This window comes from Rousettus aegyptiacus, unplaced genomic scaffold (genome assembly GCF_014176215.1).
Source record: "Rousettus aegyptiacus isolate mRouAeg1 unplaced genomic scaffold, mRouAeg1.p scaffold_m13_p_10, whole genome shotgun sequence".
NCBI lineage: Eukaryota > Metazoa > Chordata > Mammalia > Chiroptera > Pteropodidae > Rousettus > Rousettus aegyptiacus.
Genome location: NW_023416285.1, coordinates 79,906,408 through 79,924,908, shown reverse-complemented (window position 1 = coordinate 79,924,908; position 18,501 = coordinate 79,906,408). Strand labels below are relative to the sequence as shown.

At 40.6% G+C, this 18,501-nt stretch overlaps 1 protein-coding gene across 12 annotated transcripts in view; it reads left to right on the top strand.

Annotated features, from left to right (window-relative positions):
* Positions 1–18,501, top strand: part of SVIL (supervillin) — a 205,317-nt gene that overhangs the window by 159,490 nt on the left and 27,326 nt on the right. For 9 of the 12 annotated variants that reach the window (XM_036228073.1, XM_036228078.1, XM_036228079.1 and 6 more), the window contains 5 exons: positions 1,035–1,164; positions 11,073–11,220; positions 14,960–15,049; positions 15,140–15,226; positions 16,525–16,702. In XM_036228073.1, the coding sequence (XP_036083966.1) occupies positions 1,035–1,164; positions 11,073–11,220; positions 14,960–15,049; positions 15,140–15,226; positions 16,525–16,702 (633 nt within the window). Of the gene's footprint in view, positions 1–1,034; positions 1,165–4,730; positions 4,779–5,311; positions 5,390–11,072; positions 11,221–14,959; positions 15,050–15,139; positions 15,227–16,524; positions 16,703–18,501 lie in introns of all 12 variants that reach the window. The other 3 variants (XM_036228072.1, XM_036228069.1, XM_036228068.1) reach the window with 2 other exon arrangements.

Below are 18,501 nucleotides of genomic sequence, written 5' to 3'. Positions count from 1 at the left end.
CGGTGAGTCAGCAGCGCCGTGAGACTGCGCGGGGAGAGAACACGTGTGGGAAAAGCCGTTCACCCTCCGCGGCTCGTCCGGCACCAAGTGGGGACAGGGAAAGCGGTTCTGGCCGTTTTTTGCCAAATCTTTCCAATTGTTTGAGCCTCAGCTCACATGAGTTTAATGACCGCCACTTTTTTGTCTTTTACCTTTTCTGTGTTGTCCAGCGGAAATGCTTAAGTCGTCTTCATTCGTTGTGATGGAGTTAGATGAAACAGCCTCATATTCATGAAAATAACCTTTCACAGAATATAACATTCAAGCAGCACATGCTGCAGTCGACCTAAAGTAGGTTAGGAAAAATCTCAGCTAATTAGATTCTTTTTTCGTATATAGCTTTCCCCTGAGGAAAGTTGAAGTAATAATTTTAAAAATGGGTTTGTAGAGAATAGTTTCTGTATTAAGAAGAAAAAGCAAGTTCATTTGGAGGAAAAGAACAGAGCTCAGAATATAGGAAGAGACACAGTCTTAAATATGAACTTTTACCTGTAATTGAAAAGTATGAGATTAATAGAGTGTCAGTGTTTTATAGCTTTACGTTTTTAAAACCACTTCTGCTGTATTTTCTGCAAATAAGTTACTATTCAGCTTCAGTCGTTAAATATTATTATATCAAGTGACCAGAAGGGGTCACTGGCAGCCATTTTTTCTTTGGGGACCGATTCCTTTCTCTCTGCTCTCACCAAGGGCAAGGGAAAATCGCAGCTATTCCTTTGGTGGAATGATGATGCATCTTTTATCTGATGAGTCAGATTCAGCTTTGCATTTCAATCAACGTTAACATCTATGGGACCATCTTAGCAAAGGGCCCCCTGTGTTATTGTTCCACACATACTTTCTTAAAAAAAAAAAAAAAAGTGAAATTCAAAAAGATTAAAATTAGGCAGCTGTGGTCATTTAACGGGCCAAGACTTCTAACTTATCTAAGTTATGGTTCTATTACAAGTGAGAGTTTGGTGCTGAACTTTCTGATTGGTGTGTTTTCCCTGTAGATTAGCACTGTTGAAGAAGAGTGGTGAGGAAGATTGGAAAAACAGACTCAGCAGAAAACAGGAGTACGGCAAAGCGTCTGTCACAAGCAGCCTGCACGTACAAGAAGCGGAGCAGTCGCTCAAGAAGAAGGTGACGTTTTCCATGTTAGGAAAAAGCATTCTGACTAACATCACGCTTGCAAGTGCATCAGTCAGGCATGCGCAACTTCACTAACACCACTCTGTGAGGCCTTAGCACTGCCTTCCTGTTTGAGTACACACTGAACGTACATTAACTATCTTGCAACAGCTTACATTGATCAAAAGATAAAGTCTTGAGATGTGATAGAACTGGTAACTGTACCACCTACATTTTGAAGTGTGTACGTTTACTTTGTTTCAAAACTTTCTTAAGTGAAGTCTGACTTTGCAATGTTAATACAGCCTTTATTATGAAAAACTTTAATTGACCACTAAAAGTTTATAAGTTCCATATAAAATATGGACTTAATTGTCCTATACTGAGATTTAAAACCTAGGTAAACAAAGTAAGGACACAATTTTCGTGGTCAGTGAGTCCTTATTTTTTTAATTTTAAGCATATTTCACAATGAGCAGGTGTGCCTTTTACTGAGAATACATAGGAAAAATGTTGTGCATTTAAATAAAATTTAGTAACACATTGTTATTAGTACTGGCAAGGATTTCATGTGCAAAAGTTTTGATAAGTTGTTAAATTACCAACATAATGATGACCAGCTTTTGACCAGTTAGTGCACACTTTCAAAGTGGCTGGTGACTTTGCTACTGCTTGGCCCTTTGATTGCAAATGAACTTGCTGGCTGCAAGCAAGAGGGACGCTGTGGTACCTCCACTAGGCAACTTCCGGGATCAAAAGTCTTCACACAGAGAAGAAAAGAAGAAACTTTCTACCAAATGATCACGTGGTGCCTTTCTAGTTCTAAACGACTTAAGCATTTGCAAAAAAGAGAAATTATGAATACGACCTTTATTCATTAAGAAACTCATAAACAGATAGTGTGTGCATAAAACTGTGAGGCAGGAGTTCTGACACTTTTATATAGTATTTCTGTGTCTTCATAGGTTAAATTGGAACAGCAATTTGAATTCTTTCTTTTGAGACATACATGATTTTAAAGATAATGACTAAAAACACTTAATTCCCAGCCATTAGTAAATTTCTCAAATACAATCAGCTGTGAACTTTAGATTTGCATACATGTAAAATTTGGATTTTAAGAATAAGATCCTCAAGTGAAAACTAGTCCCTCAGATAATTTATCCCTAACTCCCACAGACTTCATTTAAAAAGATCTTGAAGTCATTGCTTCAAAAATAACGTTTACCTCACGTCGGTCATTTTGGAAGATGCAAAAAAAAAAAAAAAAAAGCCTTGGGACTGGCAGTTCCATCAGGCCAGGTGAAAATTAAAATAAAGCTACAAATGTGCTTCGTAGCTAGATACTTTCCTCATGAATAGTAGAATGAGATAAGTGTCCTACCTGTTTTGAAGACAGGGGTCATTTGAGGCTATGGAAACCAGAGGCTGTGAGTAGAGGGTGAGATTTGAACTGCCTAAACACTTGGCTAAGGTGTTTGGAAGGCAAGAGATACAAGGGGACTGCAGTTGCCCCTGGGGTGGGAACTCTAGTCAAAGGAAGTGCTGGGGCTCTAAGTGACTGGGGCTTGTGTATGAGAGGACGCGTCTTGACTAATGGGAGCTGCAGATTCTGCAGCAATAGTGAACTCTCTCTCCCACTCTTCCTCAGTAACCTAGTTCACTGTGGCCTGAGACAATCGGCTCTTTGAAGTTATAATAAGCCTATCTATTTTAGGCTCGTGTAGCAGACATTGGGACATCTCAAGTTCTGTTGAGGTCAAGTGGTTTTCACATGGCCTCTGATAAGCCCTTGGCTTGATTTCCTCCCCAGGCTGGCCGTATATTTCTGTCACACCTTCACTGTGCTCAAATGTGAGATTCCTTAAACCTGATCTGTCTTAAGACAGTCCCCAAAGAGCTGAGGAGTATTTGAGTAATCGCCACTGCTTGCTGGGTGTCTGAATGCTGCCCTGGAGAGTGAGGGACGGGCATGGGTCACAACGTGGTGCATGCAGATGGGACTTTGCTGCCTGCACTGGATCTAGACTTACTAACGGAGAGCCGCCCAGCAGAGCGAGCACCAGACCCTCCCACCTTTTCCACCAAGGTAGAAAGGAACTGGTTTTACAGTCAGGTCATTACTCCCTGCATTCATCAAGCAGCATATATTCATGGTTCCCAAACATATTACAGTTTGTCCTCCTCAAGTTTTGTGTGTGGTGAGCATAGTCTCATGAGCTGCCCTCCATGGGAATGCAGAGGAGGCAGGAAGTAAAGACGGGACTCTGTAAATCGCTTCCATTGACCCCATGAAAATCCTTGCCATCTAATACAAATACGATGTGAGCCACATAAATAATTGTAGGTTGTCTAGTTACCACATTGAAAAAAAATGTAAACATTGCCTTAGAAATCTATAACTGCTTTATTTCTGTCAAAGGCTTTGTCTCCAAACAAAACAAATTTGTAGTTCTCTAACTAGCATTTCTTTGTGGGTCCTATATGGTAAGAAAATATTTTTTTGGCCCATGAATAGATTTGGGGAACTAAGAGTTTTCCTTTCCCTATGAAAAGATCGATCATGTCTCAGAGAATACGCAACCTAACGGCAGTTCCTTGCTTTCCAAATTTATCTTCCAGTATCAGGACTGATGAATTGGAGCCTAAGAACACTAATTATTCACCTAGCCGACTGTCATTTCCTATGACAGAGAGTTCCTTCTCTCTCCTCTCTTTCTCCCTCGTCACCCTTCTTCTCTTCTTTCTCCCGATTTTGGCTTAGTCTAGGGCAGTGCTAACCTGACTTAAACATTTCTGCTTTTTTAGCATATATAATTAGTTCTCAAGACAGTGAAGCCATTTGGTTTGTAGATTTGGCCCAGTTCACACCGTGTGGAATGTGTGTACTTGAGCATGATCTGTGGACCGTTTGCTGCAGGGTAACTCATTCCATCGAAAGAGTGAGAGAAATGACACGAAGCGAAGTTTTAAGAAAGTGTCTTGGCAGGAATCTCTATCAGAACTAAATCGCAGTTATTTATTTTCACCAAATAATTCTTTTGAATTCCGATCTCATTTTGGCATATTCGACATTAATACATAACCAGAGAATCCCATGCCCTTTTGTTTTGATAATCATCCAGGATATCAAACTTTTCTGGGAAATAAGAACCCTTTACAAGTTTGCCTTTACAACCTGTGTCTATTTGTGAGTCTCAGATTACGATTTTATACCTACTGAGCTTCAGTAGGATCAGGTCAGTGAGTCAAGCTAAGATCTATGACGTTCCCAAATCAAGCCCTTGACAATTCAAGGAAGGTAAATCTGCTCATGCGTGTTCTAATTCCAAATCTGCATTTAGGAGAAGGAAGCCAATTGAAAGAGCAAGGAGAGGAGGGAGAGAGGGGCTCATGTTAAAAATCACCATCCTGCTGACAAGGCATGAGCTTGCTTGGTCTCTGTGCCCCTTGACTTGTGAGCACGTGCATGTTACTAATTAAACCCAGGCACCAAGTACTGGAAAGAGATCGTGACACCCTAACCCGACCCTGCCCTTGTGACACTCTGCAATGTTACTATTTGTTTTAACCTGTAGGAAGAAGGAGGATTTTCAGATGATAGTGCCATTTCTAACCTGCTTTGGGTAAGCCTGACTCTAACAGAGGGGTCCTCTAGATTCTAGCCAGTTATGTCCACACGTGTCATTCTCATTGGTGACGTTCCCTTGTGCCTCCTCCCTGTTTGGTATTTTTATCCTGGGGTGAGATGCCACCTTTATCCAGAGTGGAGAGCTATCCTAGTTCCTTTCGTTTCTTTTTAATCATGTAATGAAAAAACTTTAAAGGAGATATTGTATGCTAAATGTTAAAATTGTCAGTAGAAGCAATGGTCTTCCTTTCTCTGACTTAGTATCTTCTATAAACTGCAGTAATCTTGCCCTTAATTCGTTTAATTACTTATACAAAACTGACTTTGGGTATATTTACTGTGCTTATGTGGATTTATTTCAGCGTTCTAAAAAATAAACAAATAGGAATTACTCTTTTGGAAAGATAAGTGAAATTGCAATGAGTAAATTAACATTTTGTTAGAGAAATCATTGTGTTTGTCTCTCCCCCTCCCCACCCCGCTCCGGTATTCTCTTTTCACCTCTAATCCTCTTGCTTTGCTCTATAGGAACCTGTATATGCTTCTACTTATTCTCCTGCTATACCTGCTGCCCATAAATACCTGTCTTTTGTATCTATTAATCAGGTGAGGAAAAGCCAACACATATTAAGCCTCATTGCAATTTCCGAGCAGTAGGAAAAATCTTGTTTCATTTGGGGAAGCAGCTCCTTTGCTGCGTTTCAGCCTGTGTGTGTGTACATGTGTGTGTTAGTGTGTGTGTGTGTGTGTGTGTTTAATCAGTTCTTCATATAGTTAGAGTCAGTCACACACATCACATCCTTGGCTCAGACTTTCAAGTAGACCTGGTGATATTAATTTACCTCACAGTCATGAAACTGGTTGAAGAAGAAAGTTTTCCCTTTTACTCTCTAAGCTTTATATCCTTAATTGAGTCAGGAGCCCAAGAGATCCCCCAGGGAGTTCCTGCCGCCAGCTCAGTGATAATGCCATCTGGCTTAGCTCGATAGACAAGGAGGACGCAGTGGAGGCAGTGTGGAGCGTGGAAGGGACAGGGAGAAAGGTACGAGGAGAGAGAGGCCAGTGTGACGTGAGCTGGCTGCAGTGGCTCTGTAGAAATGAGAAACCAGAGGCCTCCCGCACTCTACCTTCCATGCTCATCCTCACCACACCCTGCCTGAACCCCACCCCCGCAGGGCCACCTGGCCTGGTCTGAGGCATTCTGTTGGTGCATAATAGGTGATCATTTTTAAAGCTAGAAGCAACAATAATTATTTTTTATTCCCCTTGAATGTCCCTGGTGTCAAAAGAGCTATGAAAAGTGGTGGCATCCCCTTTGCCTTGAAGCCCAGGTTCTCGTTTTCCTTCTCTATGGAACTCTGCTGGGTCACTTCCCAGTCAGGGCCTCTGTCTCCTCACCAGGACTGAGACTTTACAAGGTGGCCTCTACTAAACATTTCATGGCAGTACCTTTAGGACTAGTCGTAACAAAGCAGGTCTTTGCGCGTGAGGTGCAGGATTTCAAAAAGTGAAATTGGCGGGAGTGTTGCCAGGAAGCGGTGTTTCGGGGTCCTCTGTCTTCATCTTGCATCTTCACATGTGGGAACCCCCATTTCTACTCCTGAAGGTGGACTTTTCCCCTCACTCTCCTTGGTTTCTTTCCTCTGAGTTAGGAATGCTGGTCTGTGAGCGCCCCGCCCCACGTAGCTGGTAGTGTCAACCCAAAAAAGAGGCTCAAATCTGGGCAAACTTGCAGTTCTATCACTAAGGGTGAACACAAGTTCACCCTTATTTAAAAGGTATATTATTGAACTCCTTAAATATGTAGTCTACATATATACATATATTTTTTAATAGACTCTACTTTTTAGAGCAGTCTTAGATTTACAGCAAAATTGAGTGGGAGATACAGAGGTTTCCCAGATGACCCCTTAGTCCCCCCCCCCAAACATGGCCTTCCCCACCACCAACATCCCTACCAGAGTGGTACATTTGTTAAAACTGGCGAACCTACATTGACACATCAGTATTCCCCCACATCCATAGTCTACATTTGGGTTTATTCTTGGCGTTGTACTTTCTGTGGATTTGAACAAATGTATAATGACTTGTATCCTACATTACGGTATCATACAGAATAGTTTCTCTGCCCTAAAAATCTTTCGTGCACCATCTGTTCACCTCTGTTCCACCAGTGCTTGGCAACCACTGATCTTTTCAGTGTCTCCATGGTTTTGTCTTTTCCAGAATGTCATACAGTTGGAATCGTATAGGCGGCAGCCTCTTCAGATTGGCCTCTTCCACTTAGTAACATTCACTTAAGCTTCCTCCGTGTCTTTTCATGACTTGATAACTCATTTCTTTTTCATGCTGAATAACATTTCTTGTCTAGACGATCCATAGTTTATCCATTTCTTTACTGAAAAGTGTCTTGATTGCTCCCAGGTTTGGCAATTATTAGTAAAACTGTTATAAGTGTCCATATATAGGTTTTTGTATAGCTATAAGTTTTCAACTCATTTGGGCATCAATGAGCACAATTACTGGATCATATGGTAAGAGTGTGTTGAATTTTGTAAGAAAGAGTTCTTCGTATATTTTCGATAACAGTCCTTTATCAAATATGTTTTTTGCAAATGTTTTCCCCTGGTCTGTGTCTTGTCTTCTCATTCTCTTGAAAGTTTTTCACAGAGTGGAAATTCAGCTTATCAATTATTTATTTCATGAATCACGACTTTAGTGTTTTATCTAAAAAGTCACCACTGACAACCCAAGGCCATCGAGACTTTTTTCTATGTTTTTTTTCTACAAATATTGTAGTTTTGCATTTTACATTTAGGTCTATGATACAGTTTGAATTAATTTTTGAAGGGTGTAAGGTCTACATCTAGATTATTTTTTTCATTGTGTATGTCCAGGTTTTCCCTTTGCTGAAAAAACTATCTTTTCTCCACTGTGTTGCCTTTATTCCTTTGTCAAAGATTAGTTGGGTATGTTTGCATGGGTCTGTTTCTGGTTCCTCTCATCTGTTCTATTGATCTCTTTGTCTGTTTCTTCACTAATACTCACCTGTCTTGACTACTTATAGCTTTATAGTAAGTCTCAAAGTCATGTAGTGCCAGTCCCCTGACTTGTTCTCCCTCAATATTGTGTTGGCTTTTGTGGATCTTTTGCTTTTCCATATAAACTTTAGAATCATTTCATCAATTTTTACAAAATAACTTTCTGGGAAATTGAAATTGCACCAAATCTATGGATCAAATTAGAAAGAACTGGCATCTTAACAATATCGCATCTTTCTATCCATGAACATGGACTATCTCTCCACATATTTTTAAGTTTTAAAAAATATATTTACCAGAGACGATCTCTATTTTATTACTTCAAAGTTAAAGTGTCTTAAAACGTCTATATGTTTACTCCTTGACAGTCTTCCCAGGTAAATATTTTCTATGCGAGTCACGTGGCACTAGCTTGTCCATGTTCCCAGCAGTCAGGAGACTCCTTTCTTCCAGCAATCTTGCTGTCAGCATTTAATAACGCAGAAGCTCAGAGAAGAAAATAGAGCATTTAAACAGCACATAGGCTCTATCTAAATGGACTGGGTGTCTCTTTTTTAAGTTTCGTCACACAATTTCTTCTCCCTCATATGCCTCAGGGCTGTACTAGAATAAGATTTCCCGTAATTCCTGTCCTTTCATTTTAGGAGCTGGTAGGTGACAACAAGACCAAATTATGGTTACTCCAAGGTCCGTGTGTACTTGAGATCTTGCTCACGTTCTGTTCAGGCCACTTGAGGCTACATGCACTGGTGATGGCCTGAAATCACTTTTGTGGCGGCAAAGCTAAGTTTCGTTAACAGTGCACAGAATTCTAAATGGTGATAGCGTTTTTGAAAACTGAGAAGTACTTGATTTGTCACTTTACCTTATTTCTATTACCTAGCATGTACTTTTATCATTTCTTTCTATAATTTATTTTAACTATATGTGAATAAGATAAAAAATGTAAAGCCAGATCACAATATTTTCTACAAAGCTCTTTTTTAAAGATTTCCAGTTGTGGGAGATTTTTACCCTTAAATTTACACTAATCCTAGTAATACAGGTTCATTCTGCTCTCCGACGTATCACTTCCCTGCATCAGAAACATTTAGTGAGATTTGCACTATGATTTCTCAGTACAGTTCACCCAAGAATAATGAAATGCGGAGGTTAGGGACACTGACCCTCCCACCCCCATGCAAGTGGAAATCTGAATATAACTTTTCATTCCCCCAAAACTTAACTGCTAATAGCCTATGATTGACCAGAAGCTTTATGGATAAAATTAATGCTCATTTAACACGTATTTTGAATGTTACGTGTATTCTTACAATAAACTAGAGAAAAGAAAATATTATGAAGAAAACCATAAGAAAGAGAAAATACATTTACAGTATCTATTGAAAAGAAATCCACATATAAGTGGACCCACGTAGTTCGATCTCCTGTCCAAGGGTCAACCATAAGTGTTTAGAGGCAAACCTATCAGCAACAGCGTGGCAGCCTGAAAACATTCTTGCAGAGCTACCCTTTGTGGTTTCAAGCTGTGTTCTGTCAAGTGTCTGGCCATCCCCAAGACTTTCCTCTCTTCCCAGTTTTTCACTGCTTTCTATACACACACACACACATGCACACGCACACGTGCCCCGGCCCCAACTCTCCACACTTCGTTCATGGAATCCATATTTGAATGAGTGAAGGACAGATGGAGTAGGGCTTCTGCTTCCATTCTGACAACTCTCTCTTGCCATTCCAGTCAATACTAAAAACAGCTAAACCTGAATAAACCTGGTAAATGACACAATGCTTATTACAGTATGCATCATGTTCTTCTCTAAAGGAGGAGATAAAACTTAGAAGGGAAGAACAGGACAATAATGAAGTTTTAAGCTAAAAGAAGGAAAGTAAATGGACAAAGATGTCCATCTTACTTGTTTTCACATTTTGAGCTCTATAATTTAATAGCAACTTGGGATAAGTTTTTATTAGATTCTCCAGTGAATAAACAAGCTATATATCTCTTACCCCATTATAGAGCCATGTAAAGCGAGATGGTAGGAATTAGTGGGTCTTAAACCAACTCCATTAAAGAGAAAAGTTAAGCTGAGACTTCTAGAGAAGCAAAAATTTTTATACGTAATGTTATCATTTAGAGGGGAGTAAAAAATACACCTTAATAACATAGATCTGGCAGATTGCGGGAAACTTTAAATCCTAAAACAACTGTGTCATGGCAGGACTCCTATCTGTCACGTTCTCCTAGAAGCTCTAGGGGAATCTTAGAGCTTTGGGAAATGGAATTGATGATTTGGGGATACCATTTTTCTGAGTCATTAACCACATCCCACTGCCACACCCAGGACTTCGCAGATGTATTACTGATTTCACACAGAACCAGTGATGTCTGGGTCCTTGGAGAAGCAAACTTTCTTGGCACTTTATATGTTTTCTCAAAATATTTCAAGCCAAGTGCCATATTGATTTGATTAAAATGCACTCCTGAAACTTTACTTTCAAAGAAAACTTACTTTTTTTTATGAATTTTGATGAGGTCTTCCTGGCAAATCAACCTCATAATTTCATAAGGGTGTGTGATTCAGAAAGTACTTAGGATTAGGGTCATTTCATCAATCGTGAGTAGAAAAGTTAAGAAAAAGATTTTTGAAATTTTTTGATAATTTTATTTTGATAAAATTTTAAAAATTATAGAAAAGTGTGCCATAATAGAAAGACCATTATCGTATATCCTTTACCAGACCCACCAATGATTGACATTTGCTTCCTCCCCACCTGCTGGCTTCTCCCTTTCCCCTTCGTGTGTGTGTGTGTGTGTGTGTGAGAGAGAGAGAGAGAGAGAGAGAGAGAGAGAGAGAGAGAGAGAGAGAGACATTTCTTCATCAACTGAGTTTAACCAAATAGGTCAAACAGAGCAACTTTAAAACCCTATAAAGTTCATGACATGAAGGCAGTCTCTCTATTTTTACAAAGTATCATTCTGCTATTTCAGTGTTCCAAATAAATAAGTGAAAAATAAAAAAAATCTACTACGTTTTAATTTAAAGTTTCAATATTATCTATCGATGGCAATCTCTAACCCAAGGTGGAAATAAGGAAACCTATTTCAGATAGAACAGTTACGGGCAGTTTTGGACAGTGTAAAGCTCCTGTTTTGGCATTCTTTTCATCAACATGGAATGTGACAAGCTAAATTTACATCTCTGTCATTTTTCCTCTCCAATTTTCTCCTTCGTACATGTTTAAAACAGCGGGTCACAGAGAGTCGAGAGAACCAGATGACTATTGAAGAGAGGAAGCACCTCATTACTGTGAGAGAGGAAGCCTGGAAGACAAAGGGCAAAGGAGCAGCTAACGACTCCACTCAGTTTACGGTGGCCGGGAGAATGGTGAAGAAAGGTCAGAGCGTGCGGGTGCGCATGCGCGCGCGCGTGGGTGTGCATGCTCCGTCACCCATAGAGGGTGGCCTGTGACAGCGCGGTTAAAACTATCTTTTCTAGTTTTTAACTTCACTGAACTTGTGTAAATGGTTTGGAGGTAGGTTTTGTGAGATTATTCCTACCAAAAACCTTTTTATATACATGGCGTCGTCTTCAATGTAAGAAGCTTAATTCAATTAGTCACGTTTCAAAACTTAGCCATTTGGAAATTGAGCACAGGTTTCAAAAGCAATTGCAAATCTGCTAACAAATCTTAGTCCTTTTTATAATTGCTTTAAAATTACTTCCATTTTCTTGCCATCTAGCAATCAGTTAACCTAAATTAGCCTTTCTCAATGAAGAAAAAGTTTATCTCTTCTCCCTTGTGGGGCAATTCCTAAGCCCCTTTCCATCAAACTAGAGTTCTCTGGCTTACAAAGCCTAATTTCCAGGTATTTTTTTTAATAGATGTGTGTAAGATCTATCCAGTTACAAGGAAGTTGGATTTTCCTGCAGATTGTCATTTTCCTGCAGCTGAGCTATTGAAACCGATTTGAAGTCTGTATCCAAAGATTTATGAAACTGAGGAATCACATGGTTAGTAAAGTCACCAGAGAGCTTTGAGCCTCCAGATCCTGTAGGAAATGGTTAAAATGTGCTGTCCCTTTGTCACCTATATGCACACACCTTCATTTTCTAAGCTATTATTTTAAAAGCAAATTTCCTAACCTAGTGATAAATGTTTTCACACTCAGAGTTAATTTATCAGCTTTCTAGGTTTATCTTTCCCTTTTCTCAAAACCTTTCAGGATCCTCATACATAGTGCTTACCTAATTGTAGCCTTGTCATAAATATTGGGGAACCCTCTGAATTAAGATAACGCAAATCTTGGAGGAAGAATCCTCTGTAACGAATTCTTAATTCATCTCAGAATTGCCAGAAGATAACACCAGACCGTTTACTCTCAGAATGAGGTAGCATTTGAGTATGTTCTTCACCAAATCACAGAACTATTCAATCATGTTAACCTACTTCAACATGAGCCCAATCTCTGTGTTAATAGTGACAGGCCCCTAAAGCCCACCTCAGTTAAGAAGGACTCAAGCTGAGAACTTGGACCAAAGCTCAGATCTTCCAACCTCTAGCCTGGACTTTTATCCTGATAACTTTTCATTTTAGGTTTTTTTTTTTCCTCTTCCATCTTAAAAAATCATAATTGATTTGTAAGCAGTCCCTTACTTACCAAATCCTACTGCCCTCATCCACAGCAGTGTCAGAGGAAGGAGATTTGCTGTTATGCAGGTTTGGGGAGCAAGATTGAAGAAGTTCCTGTCCCTTAGTGCAGGAGTCCCAACTACCGGGCAGCAGACCCATACCAGTCCATGGCCTCTTAGGAACTGGGCCGCACAGCAGGAGATGAGCGATGGGCCAGTGAGCAAAGCTTCATCTGTGTTCGCAGCCGCTCCCCAGCGCTAGCATCACGGCCTCAGCTGCACCTCAGACCACCAGGCATTAGATTCTCATAGGAGCACCGGTCCTGGGTGCCAAAAAGTTTGGGAACCGCTGCCTTAATGGATGAGTTTGCTTTTACATTTTCCCGAATAAATCAGGAATCTTTATTTAACAGATGATATATGGCTTGCTCAGGAAATAATTTTCTTATACTTTTCATCTAGTGAAAAAACTGCACCCTAATTTTCTGATATTTGTTACCATATACAGAGTTGTCTTTTTCACTTGTGTGATGAGATCTTTTTGATTTGCCATAATTTGGCATCCAGTTTACACTCACCACAGATTAAAATAGCCCTCTACACTACTGCCACCAAGATGTCCCATCTCACTGGTTATAATGGCACATTTCGCAGCTGCGAGTTGTTCTGGGGAATTGCCAAGAGGCATGCTGTACCCTAGTTTTCATTCTCTCACCCCAGAAAACTCTGCTCTCCTTTAGCCCCATTAGGACTTTCTCCCATTTTGGCATTCCCAGAGTCTCTGTAACAATTAGTACTCCACAAGGTTTCTGTGGTATTCTAGTATTTCCCTTGAAAGAAGAATACTAAAAGTATGCCTTTGAATAGGAGAGATGAGAAAATATTCCCAAAAAGAGTGGGTGACTAGTTGTTGCATGTAGAATCCATTAGAAACAGGTATAGGGAGTGCTTTGCTTTGTTTTAACGTTGTGTAATTTTATATCTAAATGCCCTCCTCCTTATCTCAAGCTGGGAAAGAGAAGGCCCACCCCCAGGAGCACTCCTGCACACTGCTGCCTGAGTGGGCAGCAGGGGGTGCCCTGACAGTACGGAGGACCAAGTTTCCCGGTTGCCTTTTGAGTCAGGCCTGTTTATAAGCTTCAGAGTTAATGACCTCTGTGCTAATGAACGTTGCCATGTCTCTTATGCATCCTTATAGTAGGTAACAGTCTACTGCCCCAGGCTATGATACCAAATTTTACCTGTCCTTATTTTCTTCCCAGAAAGTTTACTTTCTCACTGATGTAAACCCTTTGCCGGTCTGGTAACTGAAATCAATTTTGGAAATTTTATTGACGTCATCACCAAATTTATGTACATATTGAGAAGTACTTCTAGAACATCAACTAAAACTTAAGTTTTAAACTGTATTTCATTATTTTTCCTTAAAATCAGAGGCTATAATAATACATCTTTCTCCATTTCAGAGGAAGAAGGGCCTATAAGACATAGTGATTTATATCTCCTGCCCATGTTCTTTGATGGGTGCTTAAAGTGGCAGTGTCACCAGAGGATTTCACATGCATTACAGATGGATGCAAAGAACATTAACATCTCATTTAGTTCTTTGTAAACACACTAATTACTTCCCATTCTAATCCCACCTACTTAGGTTAGGACAAAAATACTCATCTTTGTTTTTTATTAAGGTTTCTTCTTCTATCCAGTTACCTTCTTTATGCTGCAATTCCTTTCCTTCCCTTTCGTATGTCCCTTACCATTTCTCTCTTTAAAATTTCTCCCACCCTGCTTCTTGATAAACAAATGTGAAAGCAAATTGCTGGTTCCCAGCCACCCCTGAAATGGATTCACCCTTCCTACAATCAAAAATCAATTTAAACGTATACTCTTCTGTGTTGCTCTTCTAAAAGGCTAGCACTCCTTGGGCAATTGCTCAATGGAACCACATGCCTCTGAGTGATGTGCCCAATGGCAAAACTTGACCCTACCTCACCTCAGCCTGGAGGGAAACTCCAGTTCTGGGGGCCACTTGCCAGCCAGTGTGACAGAGCCCCTTCTCCACTTCCTCTCTGGGAGACAGTGCAAATAGGCTTTCTCTTCAACTAAGTCCACCACCCCGAAGGGCCTTCAAAACTCACAACTGCTTTCTTTAGAATATATTCTGTTACCTGTTGTACTTTCTTTTTCTTTTAACGTGTTACGGACATCTTTTCCAAAATGTCCTCATTGTTAATTTTGGGATGGCAGCTTATCAGCTAGTACAGTCCTTGGAAACTATCAAATTCTGTCTACATTTGCAGTTACCCTACATAGTCATGGTACCTGCCAAATGTGTGTGTGTGTGTGTGTGCGCGCGCGCGTGTGCCGCACGCGTGCATGCATGCGTGTGTATGAATCCTGTAAAGTTGTAATATCCACACTGGGGCTAAAAGAGATCCAGCAGTGTCTGGGGATTTCCAGATATGATCCTGAGGTACTAAGTAGCTCGCTTGTTTAATCCGCAGGTTTGGCGTCACCCACTGCCATAACCCCAGTAGCATCCCCTATTTGCAGTAAAACAAGGGGAACAACTCCAGTTTCTAAACCCCTAGAAGGTAAGTCACCAAGGTGCCTGACATGCCAGTGGCTCTATGACCGGAAGAGTTCTCAATGGCACTCACTCACTGATGCTTTCTACTTGCCAGATATCGAAGCCAGACCAGACATGCAGTTAGAATCGGACCTGAAGTTGGATAGGCTGGAAACCTTTCTAAGAAGGCTGAATAACAAAGGTACATGCCAGAAGCCAGAGGGACGCTTTGGTTTATATGCTTACAGCATGGTGTGATTCATATTTCAGTGAATAGCTAAGGAAACCTAAAAAGAACCTGCTCCTCTCTCAAAATCTCTAAATCCCAATTGTGATGGCTTTTCTCATCTAAACTGTATATATAACTGCACTGATTCATACTGTAAGCGTTATCTTTGTTATCTTTTTAAAAATGAAGTTGTTGGTCAAGTCTGATTGTATTTCCAAGCCTTGATTCACTTGATAATATACTAAATTGGGGACCCCCAATACAGTTGTTTCTAAGTCTAAATCCTTGGGATGTAATCCAATCAGGATCATGATTTAAACTTGCTTTTAACACTGAAAGCAGATTATTATACTTATACAAAACCTATATGCTCTTGGGCCCGATGAACTTTAAATTGTATGTGTCAATTTCCAATAAAGTAGCAGCCGATATATTTATGTTATAATCACAAATGATTTCTAAAAGAAAATTCTGTTAAATACTTTTTAAAATAAATATTTCAATATAAAATAAAATAATAATATGCAGCAATAGCCTCATCTCTTCATAAAAATGTCTAGTACTTGAAACTCATCAAAATACTAAGCTTTGAGAGTCTCTTCCTTTGACAGTGATCCCTAATAGGCTGGAAATAATACAAACAGTCTTTCTAAACCAGAAATATAAAAGTGTAATAGAATAACTAACCTAGCAAGGCAAGGATGCACATGATTCAAAGTTTATTACATATATTTGTAACAGTGGTCTAACCCAGGGGTCTAATCCAGTTCTCTACCTGTTTTTGTAAATAAAGTTTTATTGGAACATGATCATGTCTATTTAAAGTATTATCAATAGTCGCTTTTGCACTACAACAGAGTTGAGTAGTTATAACACAGGCCATATAGCCTCCATTGCAAAGCCTGAAATATTTACTGTGTAGCCCTTTGCAGAAAAAGATCTTGCCAACCCCTGATCTAGAATGAGGCTGAAGCTGGTTCTGCCTCCAGTAGCGAAAGGAACAAGTTCAGAAATGCTTACTGGGCTTGCATGCAGCAAGGCCAACCTCCCTCTCTCCTCCCACGTCATGGCACAAGCTATATTCAGACAAGAAGTCTTTTCATGAAAAGTCCAGGAAGGCCTAGGAAGCATCACAGGACCCTGGATGTCACTAATATCTTTTCGCCACTCCTAGAACTGAGGGGGAAAATAATTTTTAAGACACTGTGAGGTCCAATTGAAGTAATATTTTTATACAAACTTATGGCCTTTATTTGCTTGTTTGTCGACAGTTGGTGGGATGCAGGAAACTGTACTCACCGTCACTGGCAAATCTGTTAAGGAGGTGATGAAGCTGGACGATGATGAAACCTTTGCCAAATTTTACCGCAGTATGGACTGTACGGCGCCGAGGAGCCCTGTGGAGCTGGATGAAGACTTCGATGTTATCTTTGATCCTTATGCTCCCAAGTGAGTTATTGCAATTTCTATCTTTCACACACTGAGAACAGATTCCTTGATCAGCCATCACCCGGCACTTTCATTAGGATCTTCTTCACTGTGTTCTCTCCTGTGATAGAACTTTATTATAACCAAATTATTAAAATAGTCCCCTTTATCCACAGGGTATAAGTTCTAAGACCCCAGTGGATGCCTAAAACCATGCATAGTACCGAACCCTGTGCATTCTGTGTTTTTTCCTATCCACACAGACCTTTTCATTTAAAGAAAGCACTTTACGGCGTCTCTCTAGCATATCCAAATAGCCGCTCTGCACTTTGCGGCTATTAAGTAAAATAGGGTGACTTGAACACGAGCACTGTGATCCGATGGCAGTCGCCCTGATAACCAACATGGCTACTGACTGACAGGCGAGGAGCATGTACAATGCGGAGACACTGGACTGAAGGGATGATCCCGGTCCTGGCAGGACAGAACGGGACAGCAGGAAATTTCATCACACTACTCAGAACGGTGCACCTTTAAAACGTATGAATTGTTTATTCTGGAAACTTCCACTTAATAGTCGCCCACAGTTGACTGTGGGTAACTGAAACCACAGAAAGTGAAACTGGATTAGGAGGACTACCGTATACTGTGAGCCAGACGAATAGTGCTGCGGGGTAGATACAGCGCGCAAACCCAAAACAGACGCGCATTCAAGCAGCAAGTCTTGCACACACAGCACTGGGAAATAAGACTGTGGAGCCCATCGCTTCTGTCAGAGACCCGCAAATAAACCAGGAGTGGGCAATATCACAGACGGGGCTGCAGCTCTGCATGTGCCACAGATGTTTGCCCTGGTCCTAAAACTGCCACTGGGTTTTTCACATAACTCCAACACTGTTTTGCCGATTTTCAGACTAACGTCATTTAGCAGAGATTTCTATGCCTCTCTTTTATTTGACGTATTTGACATATTGAATCCTTACTCATGGCTTTCAAAAATATTTGGATCGCATGGGCTCAGGTTAATACAACTAACCAGAAAATGAATAAAACATGTCACATAACTTAGAATAACTTATAAAATCTGTAGATCTGAGGGTTTTCTCAGTGGTGTCCCAGGATCTCTCTTCACATAGGAATGTGACTAATCCACCCAAGAAAAATGATTATGGTATGAAGGTTCCTTCAGTGGCAGAAAGAAATCCAAGTCAAAATGACATTAGCCAAAGAAAGGAGAGGGGGATTTGCAGGTTCGCTCACTGATGAGCGTAGGCATGAACTCAGGGTCTGGAGGCTCATAAGAAGGTGGTCTCTGTGTTGCCTGTTTTCCTTTGGGCTGGCTTCACTCTCAGGCTGTCGTATCTTGGGGAGTGGCCACCCCTAGCTCTGGACTTTTAGCTACCTACTTGGCCACTCCAGCACAGGCAGGTTCTCCTCCCAGTGAGTCCAGCAGAAGTCCCAGGCTTGATTTTTTTGGGCCTGAGTCCATTCCTAAAGCAATCATTGTGGCCAAGGGGTGGAAGATGCTGATTGGCCAGGGCTGGTCTCTGGATCCAGCCCTGAGTCTGAGTGGGGAGTGGGGAATGGAGTAAGGTTGGTCCCACAAACGAGAGGCAAGCTGCTCTTACCAGAAGCAGGGAGAATAGTACGCTGGGCAGGCTAACCCCACAGCTATCAATCATATTTATCTATTTCTCTATGAGTGGCATAGTCTCTTCCAGAAGTCTGTATAGTTATCATAAATTGTTCCTTTAGCCACTCTTGATACGTTTTTGCATTTTTCAATGTGTTCAGTTTTTTTTTTCCAATCCACTACCTTA